The sequence below is a fragment of the Rhinopithecus roxellana genome, chromosome 7, assembly GCF_007565055.1.
Source record: "Rhinopithecus roxellana isolate Shanxi Qingling chromosome 7, ASM756505v1, whole genome shotgun sequence".
NCBI lineage: Eukaryota > Metazoa > Chordata > Mammalia > Primates > Cercopithecidae > Rhinopithecus > Rhinopithecus roxellana.
In genome coordinates, this window is record NC_044555.1 from 151,224,444 (window position 1) to 151,236,644 (window position 12,201).

General features: G+C 41.0%; 1 protein-coding gene across 2 annotated transcripts in view; it reads right to left on the reverse strand.

Moving 5' to 3' along the window:
• BTK (Bruton tyrosine kinase) overlaps positions 1–12,201 on the reverse strand; it is a 37,023-nt gene that overhangs the window by 14,211 nt on the left and 10,611 nt on the right. For both annotated transcript variants that reach the window (XM_030933942.1, XM_010359645.2), the window contains exons 2-5: positions 11,416–11,586; positions 10,793–10,891; positions 7,274–7,342; positions 5,642–5,723 (exon numbers count right to left, since the gene is read on the reverse strand). In XM_030933942.1, coding sequence (XP_030789802.1) covers positions 5,642–5,723; positions 7,274–7,342; positions 10,793–10,891; positions 11,416–11,556 — 391 coding nt within the window. In that variant the 5' untranslated portion in view covers positions 11,557–11,586. The remainder of the gene's footprint in view (positions 1–5,641; positions 5,724–7,273; positions 7,343–10,792; positions 10,892–11,415; positions 11,587–12,201) is intronic.

Below are 12,201 nucleotides of genomic sequence, written 5' to 3' on the forward strand. Positions count from 1 at the left end.
TATTATTATTTGGAGATGAGGGGTCTTCCTGTGTTTCCCAGGCAGGCCTTGAACTCCTGGACTTAAGCAATCCTCCCACCTCAGCTTCCCAAATACCTGGGACTAGAAGCACTCACCACCAGGTCCAGTGGCTGGCATAACTTTTTTAAAAAAAGACAAAAGCAAAACAAAACTTTCCACTGTAGAAAACAACTAAAATTCGGCTGGGTGTGGTGGCTCACGCCTGTAATCCCAGCACTTTGGGAGGCAGAGGCAGGTGGATCACCTGAGGTCAGGAGTTCAAGACCAGCCTGACCAATATGATGAAACCCCATCTTTACTAAAAATACAAACATTAGCTGGGTGTTGTGGCATGCACCTATAATCCCGGCTATGCGGGAGGCTGAGACAGGAGAATCTCTTGAACCCGGGAGGCGAAGGTTGCAGTGAACCGGGATCGCGCCATTGTGCTCCAGCCTGGGCAACAGGAACAAAACTCCATCTCAAAAAAAAAAAAAAAAAAAAAAAAAGAAAAGAAAAGAAAAGAAAAAGAAACAACTCAAATCCTTAATGACTTGCTAGTCACACTTCATTCACTTAAGGCTTTGCGGGAAAGCCTAAAAGCTTCTAGTAGCCGGTGCATTTTGCAGGCAAATGAACAAAAGTTCTTTTTTTTTTTTTAAGAGCCATTTTGATGCTTTTCTCCACATAGATTTGGAGACCATTCTCCCCTGCCCACCCTCACCCTGACTTTTTCAGCACTCCTCTTCACCAATGTACCAAGGACAGAATGGTGGGAGCTGTTCAGATAGAGTGCAGACTATAAGGGACTGCACTGCATAGAGGGAATTTTTTTTTTTTTTCTTTTGAGATGGTGTCTCACTGTGTTGCCCAGGCTGGAGTACAGTGGCATGATCGCAGCTTACTGTAACCTCCGCTTCCTGGGATCAAGCGATTCTTCTGCCTCAGCCTCCCGAGTAGCTAGGACTACAGGCATGCGCCACCAAGCCCAGCTAATTTTTGTATTTTTAGCAGAGACGTAGTTTCACCATATTGGCCAGGCTGGTCTGGAACTCCTGACCTCGTGATTCACCCCCACCCCCGCCCCTCAAAGTGCTGGGATTACAGGCATGAGCCACTAGAGGGAATTTTAAAGCAATAGTAAAACCAACCCAAAGTCTGCCTTTTGTTATTACTAAGCACTGGTAGTTGTGAACAATGTCATTGATACTTCTCCCTGCCAGGATTGATTAATCCTACCACATCCACCCTCTGGCCCCTCCCCCCATGCCACTCCCCGTCACCTAGGGATTTGAAGACCCTCAGGTTTGCTCTGTCTTCTGCAGGGCTGGGCACCAGTAGACATGCCAAAGAATACCTAATTGACAACTAGCCACTCTAATAAACTAAGCTTGCTAATACGATAATGAGGGGAAATAAGACTTCTTGCTTTCCCCACCCCTAGCACACTCATTAAGAAACCTCCCTACATTCTCAGATAATGTCTGCCTCTTAAGAGGTCCCTTGAAGATGACACCCCTTCTTTTGTTGGCTAATCCAAAACTGGTATTTCCAGCTACTTAGGAAAGGATCGCAAAAGCAGGGTGTCCAAGTGGGAGGGCTAGGGGAGACTGCTTGCTTCACTAATGCACATGGCCAGCCCTATTGGGAAGCCCTAATAGTACACATTCTCCAAGTGCTTGATGGGTTGGTCTTTTCTATCCGTATTTATCAGGTTAATGTCTAAAATTCTGTTTCAGGCATACATGAATCATTCCTTTTCATACTGTTTGTTGGAGATTTGCCAACGCCATTCTTCTATTCATTTTGGTGAGGTCAGGTCATTTGCCTACTTTTGAATTTGCAATTAGGATAGGTTCTATTGAGCTTGACCAAACAAAGATTCAAGAATAAGTATAGGCAAATATTTGTGGTGCTGGAACATAGAAGGGCCCACTGCCATATTTAAGGAAATGGAGACAGAGTCTGTGGTTAAGCCCTCAGGAATACAACATTTGCATGGCAAGCACCATGAGAAATGAGAAAATGTGGCAGCTGGATATGAGGTATCTGAGACTGTGCTTTTAAAATTGAGGTATAGGCCTGGTGCAGTGGCTCACGCCTTGGGGGGCCGAGGCAGGCAGATCACTTGAGGTCAGGAGTTCAAGATCAACCTGGCTAACATGGTAAAATCTTGTCTCTACCAAAAATACAAAAATTAGCCAGGCTTGGTGGTGCACACCTGTAATCCCAGCTACTCGGGAGGCTGCGGCAGGAGAATCACTTGAACACAGGAGGCGGAGTTTGCAGTGAGCCAAGATTGTGCCACTGCACTCCAGTCTGCGTGACAGAGCAAGACTCTGTCTCAAAATAAAGAAAAATAAATAAATAAAATTGAGGTATAATTTACATATAATAAAGTGCACAGATCTAATGTGTATAGCAAACCATATTTTTCCACACCCATTTAACCTCCTTGAGATCCAGCACCTCATGCCTCTTCAGTCAATATCCCTGCAAAGGTAACCAGTATTCTCATGAGGTCCCCTTTTCATGTCAATGATTTCTTATTGGTGCATTTTACCCAAGAGCAGGATAATAAAAACATAAAAGCAAACAAAAAATAAAAAGAGTGGAATAACATCATTATTTTGTGGCTCCTAGGGTGACTCACTATTGACATTGGCAGCACCTGGGACTGTCCTGGGATTGTTAGGACTTGCACCTAAATCTCCCAGCAGTCATGGTATTTGTTGGAAGGTGCCTACTTTTTGGCTCCTGTTGTTAGCCCAGGAGGGTTCAATAAGACTGTACCCAGGTGGAACTACTGGGGGAAAAAAAATGCCTTTGTTGAAACATAAGGGAAGAGAAGGCAAAGATGTGCCTAGCCATACTCCCTGGTCACACTGATGACCCAGCTGAAGTGGTGGTGTTTCTGTTTATTTATTTTGGCTTTATTTTTAGCCTGTTGTAAATTTACTTAGCTAATGAACTTTAAGAGCAGCATATAATCAAGATTGTAAGGTTAATATCTGAGTTAAGAAACCAAGCTTGACTGGGCATAGTGGCTCACGCCCGTAATCCCAGCACATTGGGAGGCCGAGGCGGGTGGATCACCTGAGGTCAGGAGTTCAAGACCAGCCTAGCCAACATGATGAAACCCTGTCTCTACTAAAGATACAAAAATTGGCCGGGCATGATGGTGCACACCTGTAGTCCCAGCTACTCGGGAGGCTGAGGGAGGAGAATCGCTTGAACCTGGGAGGCGGCGGTTGCAGTGAGCTGAGATTGTGCTATTGCACTCCAGCCTGGGTGACGAGAGTGAAACTCCATCTCAAAATAAATAAATAAATATTTGTTGGACTAAACTATGACTGGTTTTGAAATTAGTATATGAAGTGTAAAGAAGTTACCAACTTGAGCATGCCAGTTTCTCCCTTATTTCTCCTTCAGCTAGTCTGCCTTACATTTCCCCATTTCCAGGCTAAAACCTAGCCATTTATCGATGTGGAGCCCAAGTTGGTGGTGGTTGTTTACTCCCACGGATAAATCAGTTAACACAACTATTGATCCCTTTCTGTGTGCAAGGCGCTGTATGAGGTATTATGGAGAGAACTAAAGAAGTACAAATATATATGTCCTGCAGAGCTCCTATCCCAGTCTCTGCAAATTATTTCTCTGGCTGGAAATAGTATACTGGTTCAGGACATGGAGTCTGGAGCCTGAATTCAAAGCCTGACACTGCCATTTACTGAGTGCCTTTGGGCAAGTTACTTAACCTCTCTGTACCTCAGTTTTCTTATCTGTAAAGTGGGGATGATAGGATAACTGCCTCAAATGGTCAATACAAAGTTAATATATGTAAAGAACTTAAAGAAGAGCCTGTATCACAATAAGCAGTATTAAAGAGTTTGCTCATTTTGTAGCCCAAGGGCTAAAGCAGACCCCTTATCTTAAAATATGCCAAGAACTGAACTGTGTAGTGCAGGATATCACCTATTTGTAATATTCAACATAGCTTTACAATAGAATATTTTGCAACCGACTACATGTGAAATTTCTGGACTTGGAAACCAAGCAGCACAAAACTATGTAATGAGCTTGGGCTTTGGAGTTATACAGACACAGGGATGTGATAAGAATTCAGGCTCCACCATTCACTGTGTGCCCATGAGCAAGTTACATAACATCTTTGAGCTTCGGTTTCCTTATCTGTAAATAGGGGAATAATACATACTTCTTAAGGCTATTGCAAAGATCAAATAAGTAATACATTTGAAGCACTAGGCACAGAGCCTGCTACATAGTAAGTGCTCATTAAGTGTTAGTTATTGTTGTTGTTGTTTTTAGCCCAAGGTTGTGAAAATTAAATGAGATAATATATACAAGGTATTTAGCTTAACGTCTGGCATATAGCAATAACTGAATAGATGATCCTTCATCTTCATTCCTCCTGTTCCCTTTCAGTTTGAAAGACTTGACTAATATAATTTTGACCAATCAAACTTGCATTCAAAGGAGTGTACAAGGCTGGTATAGACAGCCAGTGAGTATCAGAATCTAAATGTTTATTAAGACAAAGAGCTGTCATGCAATAACCCAACCATACCATTATCAGTCTGCCATCCTTCCTGTTTCTCTAGGCAGCCTTTCCTGATGTCAACTCAACCAGTTAATCTCTCAGTCACTTGACATGTGGCTATATATATACGCAAATATGTGTGCATGCATCCTGTGCTGCAAGCATTTACAGTCAAGTTTATCTGAACACACTGTATGGTTGATGTGAAATGCTGAAACTGTTCAAGTTTAGGTCCTCACAAAGCAAGGAATATAAAATATTTCCTTGGGAAATATTTATCCACAACAAAGAGATGTACAGTGCTTTCGTGTACAGTGATTTACAGTTTTCCATGTGCTTTTACATGTATTATTACTTCATTTGATCCTTACAACAACCCCAGAGGTAGGTGTGGCATGAATTACCATTATTCTCTTTTGAGAAGAAGAAACTGAGCATCAAAGAAGCTTGTTGACCTTCTTGCCAGAAATCACCCAGTTTGTAAGTGGTAAAAGAGGGCTTGAAACCAGGTTCTCTGACTCTGACTTCAAGCACTCTCATACATCATCTATTTAATTTTTTGGAGCTAGGTATTTTATGCTTAGGATTCTAAATATTGCATAACCATTGAATGCCACATCACCCTTGTATTCAGTGTGAAAAATAGGACTTTTTTTTTTTAATAAATAGAGAAATGGAAGTGCCCACAATTACAAAATTGCACTAGAGAGATAGTGGTAGAACTGGGAAACTCTTAGTCTAATATTTTATCTTTTATTCATATGATAGAATACTAAGCTCAGTTGTATTACTAATACTGAAGCAAAATACAAACTTTCCTTTGTTTCTTTCTTTTATATTTGTCTTTCTTTCCTCCCTCATCCCCTTCCTTCTTTCCTTGCTTCCTTCCTTCCTGTCTCCCTCCTCCCCTCCCTCTCTCTTTCTTTTCTCCCCTTCTATCCATTTTTTCTTCTTTTCTCTCTACGTTTCTCCTTTTCCTTTCTCATTTCTCTCTTCCTTCTTTCCTTTTCCTCCCACCTATCTCCTCTTCCTTCCTTTCCTTCTTTCTTCGGAAACATTTATTTTCCAAATAATTCTCACCGTTTTTGAGCTGGTGAATCCACCGCTTCCTTAGTTCTTCAGTTGGGGAGAAGACGTAGAGAGGCCCTTCATCATATACAACCTGGATCAATGAAAACACAGACTTCAGCGGTTAGGATTCAGAAAAAAAGGAGAAAGACCTTCAAGGTACTAATCTTAGGGGACAATTTGTATATTCATTGTAGAAAACAAAGAAAGGCAGAATATTCAGTCAGCAGTGGTGTTCAGGTTATGTGAACTATCTGAAGGATTCCTGAACTCTTCATATCTAGGGATGTAGCATTTGAAAGCTCTTAGAATTTTTCATTCTCTTAGGTCCCTCCTGACTTGTGTTTCAATTCATGCATAAACTTATTTTATAATGTCTCAGTCTGCCCTTGCTGGACATAACATTTTTGTTTATCCAACAAAGGGTATTTTATCTTATTACTAAATTCTGACTTTGTATAGAAGATAATTGAAGTGATAATCTATATAAATTGTCTTGATTAGTACATATGGGTTATTCACTTGGATAATATGGAGTAAAATTTTAATTCATGGCTAATTACCTCCACCTCCACTACCTAGTGGCCTCCCCTCACCAATATTAGCCAAAATAAATCAAATTTGGAACTACAAACCTACTTCAAAAAGGGCAAGTTATATAATAAGCAATATCATCAAGTCAAATAGTATTTTTTAACCATGTATAGGCATCATGCTAGGTGTTATGAAGATGCACGAAATATATAAGATGTGATTCCAACCCTCACAGAGTTTATAGACATCACATAATAAATTATAAAGTCAAATATAAATTAATTTAAAATTATCTGCTATTCAGCATTATTCACTAGTGCAGCCAAACAATGTCATCTTGTTGAAAGGCATTGGTAGTAAAAACTGTGTCTGAAATACCCCTCTTTCAAAGGTTTTGTAATTTTGATATAGTCAGGGACATGAACAAGATCCTTTTACATTTTTCTTTTTGCTTGTTAGTCTTGCTGTGCTCATAAATCCATGACAGAAAGCCCCCTCCCCTGAGACTTTCCACTTCCTTTTCTGGCTTTCACTGTTGCAGAGGCTGCTATATACATGACATGTGGCCTAACAGAGTTCTCAGGATGTAAGCAAGCCAAACTGAAGACCAAATTTGTAGTTCTTGCTCTCCTAAACAGATGCATATGTGGCACTTCAGCTCTTCCAGATTACAACAGAATTTAGGTTTATGCATAAGTCTAATAAGTCTTCCTCATACTGAACTTCCTAATACTACTCCTCTTTTCTGTCTTCAACCCACATGACCACCATTAGACAGATAATCAGAACCAGAAGGAAGTGAAATGCTCACTCAACAAGCAGAGCATCTTTCTCAATGCAGTTATCATAGACAAGACAGACTATGATAGAATTGGTGCTGCTATGTATTCTTTTTGAGGTATAGAGACTAAAAGAAACTATATTAGATTAGGTAAATAGAAAAGCAAACATTCTCAACCCATGCCGGTCTCATTTCTTGGTTCAGCATCCTTGTCCACCTCAACTTCTATTCACTGGGTGCTCGTAGGCTTCCCTCTGCCCTGCACCCCACCACACCTTCTAATTGTGTTACAGGGGCCTTTCAAGACTTGGTAAGAGAAAGTAACTCACCTGGAAGGGATAAGGGAATCTTTCAATGATCGAAATTTGCTCCATTTCGCTGGACTCTTCACCTCTTCTCTGTAATGAAATAAGAAAAAATGGCTATTGGTTGATGCATTACTCTTTTCTGAATTTCCTTAGGTGCTGGAAGCCTTTTGCTGTGGCTTCAGAAGTTTCTCCTGCACAGACAAGGCTGATTCTTAGTGATTACTTTCTATAGGTCAAAAGGGACACATATCCAATAGGACCCAGCGCATACCCAGTCAAGAGAGACTCAGGTATTTCAAATCATTGGGAAAATGAAGGTTTCTAAAAAATTGTTGTTGGGACAAATATTTAACCACTAATGTTGTGGGGAGGAGAGGAGTTAGGTAGCTATGTTACACCATACACCAAAGAAAATTCCGGATAAATTCAAGAGCTTAATATAAAAAATAAAACCATGAATGACTGAGAGTAAATATAAGCAATTATTTATATAACCTTGTGGGAGGCAAGCTTTTTCTAACATAATGATAAAACTTAGAACTATTGAGAAAAAGCTGAACTAATTTGATGACATAGACTTTAAATCCCTATATGGCAAAAAGCATCATAAACAAAATTGAAAGATAAAGGATAAACTGAAAAACATTTTCAGCATACATTACAGTTAAAGGATTAATATTCTTTATTTTTTTTTTTTTTTTTTTTTGAGACGGAGTCTCGCTCCGTCACCCAGGCTGGAGTGCTGTGGCCGGATCTCAGCTCACTGCAAGCTCCGCCTCCCGGGTTTCCGCCATTCTCCTGTCTCAGCCTCCCGGGTAGCTGGGACTACAGACGCCGCCACCTCGCCCTGCTAGTTTTTTGTAGTTTTTAGTAGAGACGGGGTTTCACCGTGTTAGCCAGGATGGTCTCGATCTCCTGACCTCGTGATCCGCCCGTCTCGGCCTCCCAAAGTGCTGGGATTACAGACTTGAGCCACCGCGCCCGGCCAGGATAAATATTCTTATATCAAGATCTCTTTAAAAGTATTAGAAATGAGGTAAACATCTCAATGTAAAAAATGGACCAAAAGGGCCGGGCGCGGTGGCTCAAGCCTGTAATCCCAGCACTTTGGGAGGCCAAGACGGGGGAATCACGAGGTCAGAAGATCGAGACCATCCTGGCTAACACGGTGAAACCCCGTCTCTACTAAAAAATACAAAAAACTAGCCGGGCGAGGTGGCGGGCGCCTGTAGTCCCAGCTACCCGGGAGGCTGAGGCAGGAGAATGACGTAAACCCGGGAGGCGGAGCTTGCAGTGAGCTGAGATCCGGCCACTGCACCCCAGCCTGGGCGACAAAGCGAGACTCCGTCTCAAAAAAAAAAAAAAAAAAGGACCAAAAATTAATGAGCAATTCACAAAATATAAACGAGCAGTAGACCAACTTTATGAATAAAAGAAATTGCAAAATAAGTTAGCAATAAAATGCTATATATATATTTTTGAGATGGAGTCTTGCTCTGTCCCCCAGCCTGGAGTGCAGTGGTGCGATCTCGGCTCACTGCAACCTCCACCTCCGGGGTTCAAGGAATTCTCCTGCCTCAGCCTCCCGAGTAGCTGGGATTACAGGCTCGCGCCACCATGCCCAGCTAATTTTTGTATTTTTAGTAGAGACGGAGTTTCACCGTGTTAGTCAGGCTGGTCTCAAATTCCTGCTCATGATCCACTTGCCTTGGCCTCCCAAAGTGCTGGGATTACAGGCGTTAACCACCGTGCCCCGCCTGAAATGCTATTTTTCTTGGCTGTCAAATTAACTAGTATTTAAAATATCTAGTGTTGGGCCGGGCACAGTGGCTCACGCTTGTAATCCCAGCACTTTGGGAAGCCGAGGTGGGAGGATCACTTGAGGTCAGGAGTTCGAGATTAGCCTGGCCAACCTGGTAAAACCCCATCTCTACTAAAAATACAAAAATTAGCCGGGTGTGGTGGTGGGTACCTGTAGTCCCAGCTACTCAGGAGGCTGGGACAAGAGAATCAATTGAACTGGAGGTGGAAGTTGCAGTGAGCAGAGATCGCACCACTGCCCTCCAGCCTGGGTGACAGACAAGAATCCGTCTCAAATAATAATAATAACAACAACATAAAATATCAAGTGTTGGAAAAAATGTACAGAAACAGGCACTCTCATATATAGCTTGTAGGTGTGTATGAAATTCAATTCCACTTCTAGAAAATGAAATAAAAAGATAAAAATAACCAAAGTGCACAGATTTTCTTAAAGAGAAGAACAAAATTTTACTTCTAGGAAATTATCATAAGGAAAAGAATAAAAAAAGTACAGAAAGATGTATGCAAGATTGTTCCTCTCAACATGGTTTATACTATCAAGCACTTGTAGACAAACAGAATGTGTAATAATGGGAGATTAGTTAAACAAATTACAATACATCCATAATAGGGAATACCATGCAGTCATTAAAATCATGTTATTAGAGAATATCTATTGCCATGAGGAAAAGTTTCCCACGTATCGTTACATTGAAAAAGTAGGTTACAAAGCAAGATGTGTACTATGAGTCTATGTTTTAAATGTATAACATATATATAAGTGTATGTGTATGTGTTCTTAGTGAAGAAAAACATCTGTAAGTCTAGGTACACCAATATGTTAATAGTTGTTTTAACTGGGTAACAGGATTATGCATCATTTTAATCTTTTTGTGTTTTTTATATATTCCAGAGTTTCTATAATAAATATGCAATTCTCTTGTGATCAAGAAAATACCGAAAATGGTCAGATACAGTGGGTGGCTCACTCCTGTAATCTCCGCACTTTGGGAGGCTGGGGCAGGCGGATCACTTGAAGCCAGGAGTTTGAGACCAGTCCGGCCAACATGGTGAAACTCTGTCTCTACTAAAAAAATATGAAAAATTAGCCAGGCATGGTGTTGCACACCTGTACTCCCAGCTACTTGGGAGGCTGAGGCATGAGAATTGCTTGAACCCAGGAGATGAAGGTTGCAGTGAGCCAAGATGGCACCAATGCACTCCAGCCTGGCTAACAGAGCAAGATTCTGTTTAAAAAAAGAAAAAGAAAGAAAGAAATACTGAAATTGATATATATTTTTTAAAAGTGAACTCAAAAGTCAGTAGGTTTTATGCCTCTTGCTCTGGAAAGTGAGAGGAGAATGAATAGTAAGGTATTAAAGAATATCATGTGACTCAGAGCCCTAGGATTCTGGCATTCAGACATACTCAAGCCTCTAAATCTGATCCTGGTAACTGAGGGAATAAAACCAATGATCTCTGATTAGTTTGAAAACTTGATATAGCATCATTTAAAAGTTTGTGTTAACAAATTTTCCAGGTTTAGTGAGATGTTCTGAATCTGAAAGAAAGAAGCTAAGATTCTTTATAACCAATGTGGTAGAGTGAAGATTTTTTAAAGGAAACTTGACTGTGTTCCACATTGCACAGCATCACCAGTCTATTTACAGAGAATTTAAATGTTGCAAATTTCTTCAAATCTGCTGTTCCCCGTCTCAGACATTGGTCTCTTCTTACCGGAATCTGTCTTTCAGGAGGAGGATTTTTTTCAGGAACCACTGTTTCAACGCAAGTGATCTTCTCAACGTCTATTGAACCCTTCTTACTGCCTCTTCTCTGAGAAATAGAATGAGGAAGAAAACGGAGAAAGATTAAGAGAGATTAAGCAACCAGATGATTAGATTTTGTTATCTAATCATTCAACATAGTGAGGTGGCACCCACAGGCTACATCAGGACCTGTCATGTGGGGGAAAAAAAAATCCTTCCAGATCTATAAATCTAATCTTTGACTACCAAATGGAGGGCAAATACCATGGAAGAGTGAATGACTGTATGTGCCTTCCTCATAGGAAGTAAGGAAGCAATTTCCAACTCTTCGATTTCATTCTCAATAATCATTTCATGAGTGCTCATCAATTCCAAGATTCCACGGTAATATTTTCCTTGTGGCTTCTTAGGACCTTTGACTTGCCGGCTTTAGCTAGTTATAGGCTAGGAAATACTTTGCTGAATTTGAAGGGACTTAGGTCCATTCTACCCCCCTCTTCCTACCAATGAAAATTTACCTCTTCCCCAAGAAAGATCTAAGGCCAAGTCCTTGACATCTTGAAACTCAGGTTTCATAGTCGAGAAACTTACCCCACGTTCAAAGTCATACTCATAGTAGGAGAGTTTGTGCACGGTCAAGAGAAACAGGCGCTTCTTGAAGTTTAGAGGTGATGTTTTCTTTTTCTGTTGGGATCGCTTCAGAAAGATGCTCTCCAGAATCACTGCGGCCATAGCTTCTTCTTTCTGGAGCTCACCTGTGTGCTGTTGATAATGAAAGTTCCTAAGGACCCAGGACATTAGTCCTCATCCCTCTTGGTTCCCCCTCAGCCTAGCTACCTAGTTTCAAATGGAACAAAAATGTGCACAGCTCACAAAATAATTTCTTCCTACCACCCTCCTCCCACAGCCCCCAGCTCTGTCAGGTTTCAGGTATAATGGATGCACACTGAATTAGGGGGATTGGTTTGATGTTGTGAGCTCATATAAACTGGGTTCTTGTATAAGGCAATGGAATGCTCTAGATGTTAAATGGCACACACCTGTGTGCTTAGTAAGGTGTAGAGGTAGCTTTACACTATTCACCTTTATATGATATGTGTAGAATCTGTGAAAAGCAAGTATCTATGCAGCTGTTGATCTTGATATACCCAGAAGGGATAATGCAGGTGCCAGAACTCCACTGAGGCAAATATTGGACTTTCAGTTCCCAATTTCCTAGACAGTGAATGTAATTTTTCAAACATTGTCCCACTGGGGTCTGTAACCAAGGGAACTAATAAGGATATGGAGGCTGCACCTGCAGTTATGGACACACACTAACTGCTGCCCAACTGATTTTGCCCATACACACTGACAGAGCTACAAAGAATAGAAGCT